This window comes from Saimiri boliviensis, chromosome 1 (assembly GCF_048565385.1).
Source record: "Saimiri boliviensis isolate mSaiBol1 chromosome 1, mSaiBol1.pri, whole genome shotgun sequence".
In the NCBI taxonomy this organism is placed as follows: domain Eukaryota; kingdom Metazoa; phylum Chordata; class Mammalia; order Primates; family Cebidae; genus Saimiri; species Saimiri boliviensis.
This window is the reverse complement of record NC_133449.1, coordinates 97,284,345-97,302,137: the sequence shown is the minus strand read 5'-3', so window position 1 is coordinate 97,302,137 and position 17,793 is coordinate 97,284,345. Positions and strand designations below refer to the sequence as shown.

The window sequence follows — 17,793 nt, the reverse complement described above, 5'->3', positions numbered from 1 at the left end:
AAAGGCAGGGCAAATATTATGAGTATAGATTAGAAAATATATACCTTACATTAAAAAAAAATCAAGATTTTATTACTTTAAACACAGAAATGCAGACACATGCACATAATACATGCCAGGTTACTGTAGCAAAGATTCCCACTTGAAGTGCTACTATCTCACAACTAACAAAAAAGTCAAAAGCCATAAAAGGTACTTTACCTCTGATAGACAATCATGGGTGTGTGATGGAATTAGGCTTCATTGCCGGCAGGGCACACACACACAACTTCAGTTCATGAGCTCTGTATCTCTGCTCATTCATGACCCTCTGCTCTAATACATATTTCCCCCTTTCTAGGCGTATTTGCTCTCTTCTATGTCAGTAACCAGTTTCGGACTTTCCCCTTCTCCACCAAGGACCAGTGCATAATTTTCTACAGTGGTGTTCGAGGAGCTGGAAGTTTTTCACTTGCATTTTTGCTTCCTCTGTCTCTTTTTCCTAGGAAGAAAATGTTTGTCACTGCTACTTTAGTAGTTATATACTTTACTGTGTTTATTCAGGTAAGTAGATTTCGGTTATATTTAAAATAAATAGGTTATTTCAGGACAATTTATAAATTAATAAAATATAAAGAAATTTTATCTGATTTTCAGATCTTTGCTCAATATCCAAACAATCAAATTCCCAAAGATTTCTAGATCATGTTTGTGATCATCCTTTAACTTCTAAAATATATCGCCTTTAAGTCAATGCAGCATATTAATCAAAAGATTCCTGAGTAGCAGGTGACTAATAGCTACACTACATTTCTGAAGATGAGATTCCAATTAGTACTAGGTAGCACACATTTTTGTTTTAGTTGAGTTAGCTCCTAAGAGCTAATGAAAGTTTATTTTAATGGATGAGACCAAATTCCTATGTTAAAATACAGACAATATATCTATTTTTATTTCAGTACTTAAAGGAATTAACAACTGAAGTAAATATTGGAGCGTTTATCCTGTAATAGCCAGTATAAAAACATACAGATTAGACATTCGAATAGTTTTGTTGATAAATTTGCTCTCTCCAGTGACAGTCTTCATCACAACAAAACCCTGTATTTCGTTATTTCTGATCTAGGGAATCACAATTGGCCCTCTGGTCCGGTACCTGGATGTTAAAAAAACCAATAAAAAAGAATCCATCAATGAAGAGCTTCATATTCGTGTAAGTTATCACAGCATCACAATTAATAATAAGTTGCTTCCCCTTTGTCGCCATGAGATGTGTGCACATGCCACTAGACTTCCTCTTTCCTCCCCACCTCTACCAAGAGTGACTGTACAAGTTTCCTACAGCTGCTATAGGAAATTGCCACAAATTTAGTGGCTTAAAACAATGCAGATTTATTGTCTTCCAGTCCTGGAGGTCAGAAATTCAAAATTCAGGTGTTGCAGGCCTGTGCTCCTTTCTGGAGTCCCTGGGGAAAATCTGTTTCCTCACCTTCCCCAGCTTCCTGAGGCTGCCTGTGTTCCTTGGCCCATGGCCCCTTCCATCTTCAGAGCCTGCAGTGGCTACATCCCTCCAACAATGACCCTTATGCCTCCCTCTTCCACACTGAAGGAGCTTTAGGATCCCACTGGGTCCATGTGAATTATTCAGGAGATTGTCTCCATTTTAAGGTCAGCTGATTAGCAACCTTAAGCCTAACTGGCACTTAATCCTCCTTTAAACTGAACTACCATATTCACAAGTTCTGGGGATTAAGACATCGAGCGTTTTTCAAGAGCATTGTTCTTCCTACCACAGTCTGCCCTCTGTCTCCCAAAGATTCATGTCTGTTCCACATGCAAAATACCTTCTTTCTAATCCAACACCCCAAAAATCTCAATACACTGCAGCATCAATTCAAAATCCAAAATATTATCTGAATTTTATCAGTTCAAAAAACCCCAATCTCATCATCTCCATCATCTAGAGCAGGCCTCAGTGAGGCTCTGAGTATAATCTATTCTGAGGCATGATTTCTTTTCATCTATGAATTCTTGAAACTCAAGAAACAAGTTATCTGCTCCTAAAATAGATGGTAGGAGACTCATTGAATAACAGTTATAGCTATTGCCTTTCAAAAAGGTGGGGAAATAAAGTAAGAAAAAAAAGGATCCATCTATACCAAACTTTGAAGCAAACTTCAACGCTTCCTGGGCAAGCTCTATTTGGTTTCAAGGCCTGGGAATCCCTTAATCCCCTGCAACTCTTTGCTCTACCTTCTGGGTCCTCAACTTCACCCTCTGAATCATGCTTCCTTTTTAATAAAGGTAGCACCCATTTGCAGCTGAGAAATTTTATCTGTCTGTTTCTTGCTTATAGAATTGTGAGGGTCTGACATCTTTCTTACATTTTGTCCTCTCTTTTTGTCTAAGCTAGTGGTATTTCCATCAGGGTTCAACAGAGAAACAGAGCCAGCAGGATGATAGACACATACAGAAATAGATATATAGATATGGATACACATATATGAAGAGATTTGTTGTAACGAATTGTTTTTTGCTACTGTGGGTGCTTGCTAGGAAAGTCCAAAATCCATGGGACAGGCCATCCAGAAGGGCAGACTGGAACTCTCTGGCATAAACCAAAGCTGCTGTCCCCAAGTAGGATTTTTTCTTCATCAGGGAAGCCTCAGGCCTATTGTTAAGGCCTTTCAACTGATTGAATCAGGCCCACCCAGATTATCTGGGGTCATCTCCCTAGTTAAGACAACTGATAATCAGATTATTAATCAGATCTATAAAATTCATTTACAGTAACATCTAGAGTAGTGTTTGATTGAATAACTGGTGACATGCCTGGCTAAAATGATACCTCAAAATATTATCATAGTGACTAACATTCAAAGTCGTCCTGCTTGCTTCTAAAATCACTGTTGCAATGAAATATGAGGTCCTTTGCCCTTTTTGAACTCTTAATAGAGGAGGTGTAAAGGGTGCTACTTCTTTTGCAAACTTGGCTGAGTGGCAGATTTTAGCGAAAATATCCCAGTCTGGCAAAGATGAATACGACATTGAGCATGGTTTCTACCTGTTTGTTTCAGTTCGGCACAATGCTGAAGGGATGCCACTGTGTAGAGCTCCAAGGAATAGACACGAGAACTCATGTCTGAAGGGTTATAGGTGGGGACTTCCACTCAGTTAATGAAAGAGCATTCTGACAATCATTTTCTGATTGGCACACCTGAAGCTAAAGTGGATGTGTGTAACCTGTGATTGGAAACTTGTGACATAGTTGCTGTACATGACATTCAAGCTTTGAGGAGATAGTTGAACCTGAAAAAGCTTAGGTTTCTTCTATCCCTGAGAGTTCACCATTTTAATACAGGAGAAACGGATGAATGATGAAGTCTTCCAAAATCTACCCTAAAGTTCATGGTCAAAGTCACCTAGGAAATCTGGTTATTTAAATTCCAGGAAATTCAGATGAAAAATTTTCAAGGCCATTTGAAAATAATGAACAGATAAGTAGTGACTGTTTTATAATATGTAACACCTTAACCTGATTGTAGATTTTTGTCTCTATCTTTATCTCTTATAATTTATTATTTTGACAAATTAGATAATCCACCTAAGTCCATGAAACTTGGATATTTTACTCTTCTCTCATTTATTTTTCTTTTCCTCAAAAAAGTTATCATTTTTGGTAGAAGATAGTGAATCAATTATGTAAGAATTAATTTAATATTTGAATCTGTTTTTCAAAATAAAATTCAGAAGCCAGAATAGACTTCAATGATTTCAAATTTAAAATATTTGGAGACTAATTCATAATTATTTTGAAGATTGCACTTTTTCCTAAGTTTTCATAAACAATTTTGGATAAAACAAATACATGGTAAGATGTAAGTACTTAGATCAAACGAGCATCTTAAAATGAGAAAAATAGATATTTTGTTATATGTTATTACAGTAGAATATTTATAGAATTATATTTTCAGACATTATTGATTGGATAACAGTGTGATCTTTTGCAATGAAATTAAAAGTAACAGTTATTACTATTTTTTCATAGTATCTTAAATATATTTTATTATTATTATTGTCTTCCAAATGATTTCAGTAATGAGAAATTTCCTAGATCATTCTAGAAATCGATTATCCAAAATGCCAGATGCCCTGTTTTCATTACATATTATGTGAATTATCAAGAAACTTATCTACAAAGTCTTTAAACTAAATTACTATAAAAGGCATCAAATATTTTATTACATGAACAGAGTGATAGAAAGTCAGATATGCCCCAGAAAATTAAAGCCTCCTTTGTGTTTTAAAGGGTCTTATCTGTCCTGTGTGTCTTTCAGAGTTGGCTTTTCTCTGGCATTTTCTTGTGTTTGTTTGGCAGCTGATGGATCACTTAAAGGCTGGAATTGAAGATGTGTGTGGGCACTGGAGTCACTACCAAGTGAGAGACAAGTAAGAAAGCTGAGGATTTCACTCACTGACGAAGAATATGTGTGGCATGGGGAAGGGAGACCAAGCAGATGAAGTGCTCCAGAGCCATCCCCTACAGGAAGTAACTGAAATTCCAGGGCATGCTAAGCCTGGAAAATGAACAGACGTCAGGTGGAAGAAGCAGTAGACTTGGTGTAGGTTGTTTCAGAAAGAACCAGTACAGTGAATGGGTAGGAATTAGGAAAGTCAGGTTTAAGTTAAAAACAAGGACAAGGCCAGGCATGGTGGCTCACACCTGTAATCCCAGCATTTTGGGAGGCCGAGGCAGGTGGATCACCTGAGGTTGGGAGTTCGAGACCAACCTGACCAACATGGAGAAACCCTGTCTTTACTAAAAATACAAAAAAATTAGCTGTCTGTGGTGGAACATGCTTGTAATCCCAGCTACTGGGGAGGCTGAGGCAGGAGAATCGCTTGAACTTGTGAAGTAGAGGTGGTGGTGAGCCAAGATAGCACCATTGCACTCCAGCTTGGCCCACAAAAGCAAAACTCCATTTCAAAAAAAAAAAAAAAAAAAAAAAAGCAAGGACAAGGTTCCCAATGATAAGATTAGATCAGATCTACCATGGAATGGCCAGCTTCAAGAGGTTGGAAAGGGAGTTTGGTGCCTGCTGAGGAATCCTGGGAAGGGAGTCCTCCATTGTGGGGGAAGCCATGGTGGAAGATCTTTAAGGGTCTTAAATATAATAATTCTTTTTAAAAATGCCCAAATCCTTCTTCTCCACCATATCTCACCTTTCAGAATGGACTGTCTTACTGGATTTAGTCTCCAGTTCAGGAGGGAGGTTGTAGCTGGAGACGAAGGTTGTCAGTTGTCAGTGAGTAGCTGGTAGTTCACGGAGGACCGGGCTCTGAGAAGCTCCCACGCTCCCAGTCTTGTTACTCAGGGAAGGAAAAGAAAGGGCAGAAGGAGACTGGGAAGAAGTGGTCAGGGAGGCTGGCAGGGATGCAAGAGCGAGTCAGAATGTGGAGGGTACAGAGGGAGGACGCAGCACATCAGGAGACACGCAGAACCCAGGAAGGTAAGGAGAAGGGCAGCCTCTGGAATTCAACAGGACAAGATTAAGGTGAGCTCAGTGAGAAGAATGTCAGGGAGGGTGTTTTGGTTGGGGAGGTGACTACCATGGGCCGAGAATACACAAAAGCCATGGCTTCTCATGAGGGCGGAAAACTAGAAGACAGACTATCGAGCCAGTCAGAACAAAAGGAGACCTGGTCTGAGCCGACCTCAGACAGCAAAGCTCAGGAAGCGAGCCCCTAACCCTGAAGGAACTTAGCTGACAGAGCCTGCACACCTTACGGACCAGAAAACCAATTGCCAGATAATAAGCCAGCAGCCCGGGAAGCTATGTGCGCCTCCGGAAAATAAAGCAGGTGGACAAACTACTCTTTGAATGTGAAATGATTGAAAGTGTTGAAAATTCCAACTCCAAACAAATGGCTGACTCTGAAGGCACCATATGCATAGCACAGCTCAGTCTAATGGGCCGGCCAGAGGCTCCTTACAATAGTCAGCGGCCATCAGTCTCGCCTATTCAGAGTCTCCATCATTCAGGCGATTGGGACATATGTAGGGTTTTTTTCTTCCCTTTAATTGGTAGGATTCAAAATGATCTGCAGCATAATGGGGCAAAACTACTGTAACTACCGGGCCATTTAAAGTTATTGGTTTCTGGTTGAATAGGCCAGTATTACTGTAAGTGCAGCTGCCGCTGTTATGAGCTATTAGAATGGAACACTTGTTCAAAAGCTTCAGCCCCCTCATTTCTTCTCTTACAATTGGAGCTGAGCTGGGCTGGGCCTCCCCCGCGCCTCACTTATGCACACTTTTTGCCCTGATTGCAGCTTGTCCCTTCCTTTTGTTTAGTTGATTTTCAATGTATTCAGGCCAGGAGGCCATTCTTTTTATATTTTGAAAAATGCATAAATACTATGAATTTTTTTTTAAAAAAGTGTTCAAATGCTGTGAATTCCAGGCACTGTCCTGATGTTTCTTCAGAATAAACTTAAGTAGTAAGTAGTTTGTTTTAAGAGAAATGCATACTTATGTAACACTTATAGACATTCAAGATTTCCAAAATGTTGGTTTTTGTTTTTAGGTTTAAGAAGTTTGATCATAGATACTTACGAAAAATCCTCATCAGAGAGAACCTACCCAAATCAAGCATTGTTTCTTTGTACAAGAAGCTGGAAATGAAACAAGCCATCGAGATGGTGGAGACTGGGATACTGAGCTCTACAGCTTTCTCCGTACCCCATCAGTAAGTCCTGTCTGTACTTTGTTCTAAACTTTCACTGTCAGAATTCCAAGGGGCACTAACTCATTGCCTCATTTAAAGGTATACGAGGAGAAAAGAGGCAGAAATATGAGGAAGAAATTACTTTAAAAATATGTAATCTAAGTCTTGGCATTTTTATGGTATGGCCCAAGCTCAACATATTTTACCTAGTTTCTGAAAAATTACTTTCCAGCAAATGTTGCTTACTTAGGGCTGTGTGACACCTTTCTTTGGGAGGGAAGGGCAAGTGAATGTGTAGAATCACAGCATATTTCACAAGACCGCCTCATTTTCCTCCTGACATGACCCCTGTGCATGTGATTCTATCCTTCCTACCATTGTGCTTCTTCCCATCAGCCATTTCTCTTCCTCTTACATGAGAGATGAGTTAGCTTTCTGAGATAACTTGGATTTGGGAATGAGTGATGATAGCAAGAGGTGTGGTCATTGGTGGGTTATATAAAGAGAAAGTTGTGTTTGTAATTGCATGTAAGGCGAAGGTCTACCTGAGACTGTGAAATTTGCCTTGAGTCTATGTGAGACCAGCTTGGAGTAGGAGCAGGGAGTTGCCTGGATTTCTGGGAAACAGAGGACCACAGGGCGTTGTTGTGGAAGCAGGACATAAGGAGGGGAGACACTGGAATATACATCCATCATTACAAGATGATTTTCTCTGCAATGTGGTAGAGCCTCTGGTAGCCACTTGTCCCAAGAGCTGGCTAAATACTTCTTAAAACTGTTAATGAGAACCTCTTCAATGTCAAAAGAATTCATTAATCTCCCAAAGATGCCCAGTTTTTCTCCAACGAATGGTTTATAAATTGGGAAAATTAATCACAACACATATTTAGGATAAGGAACATGGGCACCCTCCATCCTGTTGTCTTCTGCAGGTAAAAACACTTGATCATATGCTTCAATTATGTCTTCATATTTAAAAAGCAAGTTGGAAGAAGAGCTAAGAATAGGTAGCAATAAAATTGTCACTATTGCCTGAGTGTTATTTCTGAGATAATACCTTCATCCCTTGCCTGCTAATAAATCAGAAACACCCTTGCATTTCTTACATGGCCTGAGAAGAATCTTAACTAGCATCCCTGAGGATATCTCAGTATAATAAAAAGTTTTCTGCCTTATTTCTTAGTGACTTTTCTCTGGGAGTCGTGGTAGGGGTTTGTTGGTTTGTTTTGGTGCTGCCCATCACACGGCTTTAAGGAAATTTCTGATATTAAAATGGAAAAGTGCTGACAAATATATATATATTGGCAATGTTCTGCTGCATCACAGTGGAGCCCCAGGCAAAGGAAACATCAGGCATATCGATCCTCTTTTTATTTAAAATGTTGTTATTATATTTGTCAAGAATTTTTTGCATTGACCTTTATTTCTAAAAATTTTGCGTTTAAATTTGACTTTTCTTAGTTACTGAATTTTTTGGAATCCTCTTGCATTTGACACCTTTGATCAAATCCTGCCTGTTAAACACTTCGTATGTGCCAGGCACCATGAAGCAGACACAGGCCTTGCCCTCATAGGCACCATACTCTGCTGGTTGGGTCACGACATTCATAAAAAAGTCCACACAAACATAATCTTAAAGAATAGAGAGCTATGCAAGTCTATGAGAGGTGCACCTCACCTCACCTGGGCTTCTCGCCTTTGACCTGCTCATTGAAGGATGAATGCCAGTTAATGCAGTTCAGACCATTAGAAACTTCTTCAAATGCTTTGCTCACTTATGTGAGCTCTTGGTCTAGGAAGGTAGGGGTGTTATCTCAAATGAGAATCGGTCTGCCGGGTGGTAAAGCATATTTTGAATTTTTGTATTACATTGCATTAGCCATAAGCATTTGACTTAATTTCTGACCTCAAGGTAATCTTTAAACCAGTTTTATTCAGAGTGGGGCCTGCCAGTCGAGTCAATAATTCTTTAGAAATGAATTTAAGATTAGTGAGAGAGCCTTATAGGTACGAGATCATTCCTTTTCCTTCTATAACCCAAGCAGTTAGTTAACTGGGGTGGGAGAGATTTTTTAAAGTTGATATTTAATACATATTTAGTATTTAAACTGCATTTATTTGATCTCATCAGAAATCTGTAGGACATGAAGCAAAAAGGAATTCCTCTCCTAAGATCAAAGCAGCAAATTTTTTACAAAACAAACCTTCATACAATAATAGGAAAAAGAAATGTGTACTCAGTTTGCTTTTTATTATTCTGCATGAGATTATAACAACAAAATGCACAGGTATTTTTTTCCTTAGAAGTTCAAGCAATTGTTCTACAAAAGGTTTAGCTTTTCGAATTCTATGACGTTCAAGAGAATGCTGCCACCATGGTGGTCTATTTACAGAGTTTGGATGGTGTTGATTGTTTGGAATCCTGTTACTTTTACATACATTATCTTCTTTTAAACTTAAAGCAATCCTATGAATACGTAGAATATGCACTTTGATTACTATTTCAAATATGAAGCATCACATCTCATCTGTGAGTAAGCTGTTAGAAATTATCAGAGATAGAGGCTCAAGCTGATTTGAAGCTTTAAACATTTTTTGATTAAAATTAAAGTGATACTAAAATATTTATATTTTTGTAGGCATAACAAATGACAACCATACAACCTCAAAATGTGTTTTAAAACTCTCAAATAATTTTAATATGTCATTTATTTTGTAAAGAGACCTAAAGTAACTTCATTGTCGTCTAAGAATTTCCTAATGGATCACACACTGAAAGGTATAAATCCACATTTCCACATTCTCACATGGAAGACTAGGATGCAGATTCTGATGCCATTTTTCACTTCCACAAGGGAACACCGTATTTTGAGGAGCAGCAACATCTTCTCAGCCACTCATCACTCATTCTAAATGTTGGTCCTCTTGGTGACCTCTGTAAAAAGATGCGAAGTGGCTGCACACACAGGGCGGCTGGTGGGTGCCACTGTGTGCACCACAGGCAAGTCTTCCTGTCATCTGAGCCTACTTTTCCCACAGACTTCACATCTAAGCTGCTTACAAAAAGGTATATTCTTCTAAATGAATTAGTAAATAAGATTTGATCTTTTGGAACTTCATACTATGACACGTGTATTCTACTAGATGTTGTAGTAGAATTGAAGCCTCTTTTTCCATTACTATAGTAATGGACCAAAAGAGACAGAGAATGAGGGCAGGTTGAAGAGAGGTTGATTAGTGAGAACAAATATACACTTAGATAGGAGAAATAAGCTCTGGTGTTTGATAGGACAGTAACGTAACCATAGTTTAACTGTACATTTCAAATGTTTTGAATGTTTCTAATATAAAGAAAAGATAAAAATGTAAGGTGATGGATATCCCAATTATCCTAATTTGATTATATGACTGTATCAAATTATCACATATACCCCAAAACTATGTACAACTATTATATATCAATATAAAAGATAAGTAAAAAGAGTTATGAGAAATATGAACATTGTATCCAAGTATACTTAGGTTCAGATTTTCCCAGTTTGACTGCAATTATGGCAGAATTTTTATTTAAAGTGCCGAAGATCTTCTTTATGGATAATGAATGAATGGTCCAGTGACAAGAGTCTTGGTTTATAAGTTAATTTGACATAGAAATGATACTCATTCCGTTTTTCTAAGGATACATCTCCTGTGCTTGTGCTGTGAGTATTTCAGGGATGACTTTGCTAATGAAGTGGCATGAAGGAAACTCCAGGTATCACCTCGCCCAGATGAGTCAATTCTATAGCTGTAGATTGATAGTTGCTGTAATTCTTTAGCTGCTGCTTCTCAGTGTGGCTCCATGAAGGGAAATGCCTTTGGTATACCTGGAGTGCTCATTCCAGCCAGAGCCTGAATGGACTTTAACTAAGTTCGTCCTTCCCAAAGTAGTCAGTTATAAACTGGGAAGAGTGCCAAGTTAGACCTACTGCTCTATCAAGTGTAACTGTATTACCAATTCCTTTTTCAGTGGTTTTTCCTATTTGGTTGTTTCAGCAGAAAGTGGAACTATTTGGCTAGCTGTTGTTTCTGCTTAGCAGTACATCACACTCACCACATTGAAGGAATGTGTTCAGATTGTGGAAATGTGTGGGCATATCTAAATCGGAATAAATGTTATTTGAAGGACATTTAAACAGTTAGGTTTAAATGTACTGATAATAATGTTTAGATCACCAAGGGTGGCAACTGTGTGTCAATAGAGGTGACATTCACAGCGTTAAGATATGGAAACTGGTTTCAATCAGTTTGCAGAAAGGGTATTAGTCAGTCTACAGACAGCATTGCCAAACAAAATCCAGGCATGCTCTGATAGCCAGTGTCCAAGTCCTTTAAGATATTTTTTCAAATATACATTTCTTTTAAAATGTCTTCGCTATTTATGGCTGTATTGCTACTGATGTTTTGAAAAATACTTAAAAGGTGGCCTGTATTAAAACTAATAACTACTCATATCTGTGACCAATTATTTTAAGAGCATATGCAAGAAGGTATCAAATACTTCAATGTTCTTGTGCATTCAAAATTCAAAAGAGCTGCAGCTAGAAACAAACAAACGAACAAACCCATTAGGGTTTATATCAAGATTTTAAGGAAGTTGATAGTATTAAAAAGGAAGTTAATTATTTTTAGTTCTCTCTTTTTTGTTCTTATGTTTCATTTGGAATGTATATTATTCATGTAATACCAAGTTTTTTTTAATTACTGCCACTGGATTGTAATCAAATACATTTGTCACATGAGAATTCTTCCCCTAGCAATGTCAGGACTTTGAAATCCCCAGAGGACAATTGTGCATTGACTGCTAACCTGGGCACAGGCATAACCTGGCTTTTAATTCCTTCCAGGGGCAGGAAGGGGTCATGGTGCACAATATCTCAGAGCTGGGCTGGCTCTCATGGTATAAATGGTCTAATTGCCCTTGTAAAATGTGATTCTGGTTTCTTCAATTATTTCTTAACCAAAGGTAAAATCCTTACAGGTACAATTCCAATATAAATGTACTCATGAAACTAATATTCTGTTAGGTAAATGCTAATCAAAATGTGGTGTGTACATGGTATTAATCTGTGAGTTGTTTGTCACGTGTCCTCAGTGAGATAGGTAATTATAAAACTAGCAAAGAATTTGCCTTTCACTGAGTCAATGTTTTTTCTGTTGCATTTAACGGCAAAATATTTGGATTGCATGGCGTGGTATAATTTTCTAACAATTGATTTTTATTGTATTGTACAAACATTTCAATTCACAACAGATTTGGAGGAAAAAATTAATGTGTTTGTTATCACTTTAGGCCTTTTTTTAAAAAAATGGGTTGAAATAATTACTATACATAGGATATCAATAAAGGAATGGTATTTTTGAAACCTAAAGTCAAGACACATGTTCTGACATTTCAAATCAACTTACGAGAACGACAGGAAAAATTACGTTTAGGATTCTAGAACTTAGGATGCCTCTCAGTACAGATCAAGGCCCATTGATATTTTTGTGGTACCTCTTGCCAAATGAGAGAATAATGCTTGTCTCTTCTCCAATGACTATTCCAGGGCCCAGAGGATACAAGGAATCAAAAGACTTTCCCCTGAAGATGTGGAATCCATAAGGGACATTCTGACATGCAACATGTACCAAGTTCGGCAAAGGGTGTGTATGAGCTACCTGTGTGGTCCCCATTGTCTGTTCTTGAAAACAGTCCTTCCGGAGTCCCCTGATGCTCACATCACCCTCTCTAAGGTGGTCTCTTGCTGAATATTTTCTCTCTGCTTAGCTTGGAGAACAGAAAGTTAATTGCCACGTTTCTGCTGCAAAATTGGCACCTGTGGCATAAAAAGAAACGCAAATCTAGTTATCGTCTCTAGGGGGCAGGCTGCCCTAGCCCTGCAGCCTGGTGCTTTCCAGAACCAGCAGGTCTCTCTACAGAGAAGCTCATCGACCACACTACAGAACAAATATGGCACCAGGATGCTGATCACAGTGCAGTTGTCTCAATTGTATTGACTACAGTAAAGATGAGAAAGTTGAGATAGTTCAGGTTAGAATATTGAAACTATAATTTATAATGAATAAATGCCTGAATAAAAAGAGACATCTTATTTCTTAATTTTGAAACTAGATATGAAATCTATACTAGTCCTTGGGACCTGGTCTAAAGTGCATACTAAGAACAATTCTGGGGGAAGTAGATGAATCTTTCTGAAACTTTGATTTAGTTAAATGATATTTATCTAATTAGTCATCTAACAAAGTCATCTAATGAGAAGTATTTTTAAGTTTGAGGATTTGATTGTCCATCCTAATTCTAATACTTGGATGCGATTAGAAATGAATTCACTTTGAGGGCCTTTGGTTTGGTGACATTGATCATAGTCTTAAGGAAACTAAAAAAAAATCATCTAGGCAAAACTCCTCATTTTCAAAGAGAAGATGCTGAGGTTAGTGGAGTTGGTTACCTGACTTCTTCAAGGTCACAAAACAAATCCAGGTTACGAACACAGGTCTTCTACCCACCCACCCTGTGCTATTTTCATGACTTCGGACTTACATAAGCCAATGAAAGTTAATGTTCTCTGGTCTCCTGTTTCAACTCAAAGGTCAATGATTCAAAGGAATGTGTCAGTGAGAGGCTCTGTACCAGCTGGAGGAATACAGGTCAGCATCAATTGGTAGTGTGCTTAGAGTAAATTCCAAACTTGTCAAATCATTCCAAGTGAAACTGTTTCAGTAAGACTATCACATCTTGCCTTAGATAAATAATAGATAACTTCCTGGTTTGAAGAATGTGGCTAGCTTAGTGAGAACCAGAGCCCAGAGAGTGCCTGGTACTCAGCCTTTTCTCTATGTGAATGAAGGTCAAGTTTAGAGAAAGGTCTGGAAACAGGTGGAGATGCTACAACTCCAATCCAGTCTAAGATAAGGTCGACTGCTCATCCTTTTGTTTTTTCCTTGGATGCAGGTTCCAAGATAGACTCCTTTCTTCTCTTTTAATAAGTATCCCATGCAGTCTGCCTTCCAGAGTTCTACCTTCTAAACTACACAGCATCTCCCTTCCTTGTTGCCCTCAAATTAAAGCACATAGTCCTCTTTCCATTTAAAGAGTTTATTGCTGACCACCATGGGAGCCAAATAGGGAGAACACAATTGAAAAACAGAGGGCAGTTACAAGCCTGTGACATGGCTTTTTGACTCTGCTTTGCTTACTTCACAAGTCAAACTCACCAGCCCTACCCCTTCCCATCTTCCTTTCCTTACTCAGCTTTACAGAGGTCTTGAGAATTCTCTGTTCCACCAAGGTCCTCTTGATCTCTTGAAGGGAAAGTCTACCTAAAAATGCAATTCAGGACAATTATATATCTACTCTGTTTCTAGCAGACAATCTACATTTTTGAGGAATGTCGCAAAGGGTCTACACTGGCCAACCTTCACTCTCTAGCCCGGGTGATAGGCCAGGGCATTTCTCACTGTTCACATTTTGAAAGAGACCATCCTGGGCATCAGGATTTACTTCAGGGCAGGACCAGAATAAATGCAGAGTTTAACTCTGAGCAACCCTAATGTATAGTTGATCTGAAACTGAGCTGGCCCTGCTGGATCCGTTGCTCCTAGGAGGACTCCAGCCAATCCTGTTTGAAGTCCTTCCACTCAGCACACCCAGAACGGAATCTTCATGGGTGGAAAGCTTAGGGGACTCACCTCTGGGGGTTCCTGGTAGGACAACCACAGAGGAAGCTCTCTGAAACACAGTGGGAATGGAGACAGAGAAACGCTATTTCTAAACGTACAAGAGAAGAAAGCAGCTTTAGCCTAGACCCCCGGGATAGGTCACAGATTGATGGGTGTTTCCTGAGTAGCCTGGATAATCAGATCATTCTCAGAATTTCTGCATACTTTCAAAGGAAGAGAGCAATTTATCCAATTTCAGTTTCCTTCAGCAAATAGTTAATGCACATCTAGAATGTGCCGGGCATCAAGAACACTGCACTGAATAAGAAAAGCTTCCTTCTCCTCTAGGGCTCAAGGTTTAGTGGGAAATACAAGCTCCACTGTAACACAGAAATGGAGGGAGTGGAGGAAAGAAACTTGCATGCACACTACCTGCATAGAGCCTTCTATGCTCCCTGTAGACAGGCAAAATAGAGAAGCACGTGGGTTATGGGAGGTTATGGGAAGTGAAATGGGAAGCCAAATGTCCAAGTGTTCCTTAAAATATACTGCCTTTTCCCAAGTCTAGGTGTAGGTCTAGGTGTAGGAAATCCTACTAGCAATACGTTGTGTGTATACAAACACACACACATACACACACACATACACTGAATTCAGTTTTGCATGACTTTAAAATTGATGAACAATTATAAAAGTCTGTCTTTACATTCCTAATTCTTGGTTTATTTTTCACAACAGTGTCATGTTACCATTTCAAAATTTTTCAACATATAAGATACACATAGGTTGAGGTGTATTTACTAATGATTGACAATAATCCATATTTCAAACTGTCTTCACAATTCAACTTTTTGGGCCAAATTATTGTCCGATTTGTTAATTTGCTAAAAGTGGATGATAAAGAGCTCCCGTTGGAGGAAGGAGAAAGTTGGCTTCACCCTTCCCTCATTGTTCCCTTGGCCTTCAGTTTATGCCTTCGTTTATTTCCCTCTTGGAGACAGGTGTCACTCTCACTCTGCTACCCAGGCTAGAGCACTGTGGCATCATCACAGCTCACTGTGGGTTTGACCTCCTAGACTCAATTGATTCTCCCACCTCAGCTTCCTGAGTAGTAGGACCACAGGTGCATACCAACACCCCCAGCTATTTTTGTGTGTTTTTTGTAGAGATGGGGTTTAGTCACATTGCCCAGGTTGGTCTCAAACTCGTGGGCTCAGTGATCCACTTGTCTTGGGCTCCGGAAGTGCTAGGATTACAGGCATAAGCCACCTTGGCAGTCCAGTTTACACTTTCTTTATGATGCTATTTTTATACAATTATCTATTTTGTGAGAGCTACTTTAATTAATAGATAATGAAAATTACAAATCTATTTAATGGGATGTACATACACTGAAACATGAACAATGAACTAAAAGCTGGTGAAATAACTGCCCTTGTCAATCCCTTGTTGACTTGACCGTCTCATGTATGGACTGAATGAGGGCACATTATAAATTCACATATTAAGATGTATGGATTGAGTGAAGGCACATTATACATTCATATATTAAGTACTAATAGAGCTTAATCTGTTTTGTATTTATTTGAATACAAATCAAAAGAAATAGAAGTATTAGTATTTTTGTTCCTCACCTCATGGGGCGTCTTGTGGCACTGTTTGAAGTGTGTGCACCCACCTAAAAAACACATGGCCTGAAAAATTCAGCCTCTACTCCTTAGCAGGCTGCCTGTGGCCTGGCCCCAGCCCCTCCATGCCCTTCCAGTCTCACCTCTCACAAACTTTGAATGAAGCATCCCATTCTTTTGTGGTAACAGACCCATTCCTGGCTCTTTCCCAGCACATCCTCTGACTGTCCTCTCACCTCCAAGGTGGTTAACAGCTGATGTCTTAGCTCCTGTGTTTCCTCTTCCTGGAATTTATTCTCAGGATAATGCTCACTCATCTTTCAAGACTTCTCTCAGTACACTGAACCTTTCCAATCCAAGAGTGGATGAAGTGCCCTTTGCCTGTACTCTGTAACCCCCGATGATCCCAAAATCTTATCACTTACCTGCACACATAGCATCTTATCCCTATTGGTTTAACCTCTCCAGGAGACCGTAAGCCTTTTGAAGACTGTAATTCTGATTTACCCACTTATTTCAATCCTGTGCCTTCCACAGCACCTGTCACATAGAACATTTTCTCTATTGCAGTTGAACTGACTACCTCTATCACAGCACCCATCACTTGGGAGGGAGAGCACCTGCAGTCCCAATCTTGTCATGCACTAGGACTTTGTGGTTTATCAGTGCACACAGTGTGTCACCTATTGACCCCTAGCAAACTGAGCATTCACTAGTGGACGTTTAGTCAGCACCAAGAGGGAGAAGAAATTTCAGTTAAGCATTTCGCCAGCATCTGTCTGAGGACTGACTGATGTTGACCTATGGTCCATGACAAGTTTCCATTGGTCTGGGATAAAGGACAAGGAAGACATTCTCATAAAGCTAAATTGATTCAATTTGAAGGACTTTTTAAAAAAAATCTCAGATTATATTCTTCCTGTGATTTTGATTAAGAGTCTTTCTGAATTGATAATGGTGATAGAAATTGTGTTGGGGGGTATCCTTAATTGGCAAAATTAAAAAACAACCCTATGGAAATTCACAAAGTAGTTTGGTTTTGGTGTCTTCCTTTCCTGTTAAATTCATTGGCCCGGCATCAAAAACATGACCTGGAAAGGAAAGTGTGTGTATGGGGCAGGTCAAGTCTGTGGGTAACTAAGGGAATAGCTGCTGTAAGGATTAGAGCAGAAGGCAGAGGCTCCAGCCACAGCTGCGCCCTGAGAGCGGTGACCTTGGATCACAGACTTCTCTTCTTGGGGCTGAGGCTTGCTTGTTCATCACCAAGGCAGTTGCTTAGCTTCCCTCCAAGGTGCTCACCCGCTCTCCTGGTCTTACGTTCCTGATATTTCCATGGCTTCCTTGGCTGAAAGTTGTATGGAGGAGTCCTTAAGTATTTGACATTCTGTTTTCTCTGCAGACCCTGTCCTACAACAAATACAACCTCAAACCCCAGACAAGTGAGAAGCAGGCCAAAGAGATTCTGATCCGCCACCAGAACACGTTAAGGGAGAGCATGAGGAAAGGCCACAGCCTGCCCTGGGGAAAGCCGGTACACTGGGGCTGGGGACTGCGACATTCCTTCAGTCTGCAAATGTTTGTCACCTGCTGAGCCTGTTCCTGTACAGGATCTTCTCACATGCATGACCATTGATATTTAAACAAACAAAACCTCACCTAGTTACCTGAGAGGTATAAAAGTAAGAGTGCAGGACACCAAGGCAACCTTTTTCTCTGGGTCCAGGGCCTTAGGGATTCAAGGCATCTGCCCATAAGCT

At 39.4% G+C, this 17,793-nt stretch overlaps 1 protein-coding gene across 1 annotated transcript in view; it reads left to right on the top strand.

Moving 5' to 3' along the window:
* SLC9A4 (solute carrier family 9 member A4) overlaps positions 1–17,793 on the top strand; it is a 67,046-nt gene that overhangs the window by 36,101 nt on the left and 13,152 nt on the right. Inside the window, exons 5-10 of the mRNA XM_003922792.4 lie at positions 341–543; positions 1,106–1,192; positions 4,358–4,428; positions 6,567–6,728; positions 12,296–12,392; positions 17,436–17,567. Coding sequence (XP_003922841.2) covers positions 341–543; positions 1,106–1,192; positions 4,358–4,428; positions 6,567–6,728; positions 12,296–12,392; positions 17,436–17,567 — 752 coding nt within the window. The remainder of the gene's footprint in view (positions 1–340; positions 544–1,105; positions 1,193–4,357; positions 4,429–6,566; positions 6,729–12,295; positions 12,393–17,435; positions 17,568–17,793) is intronic.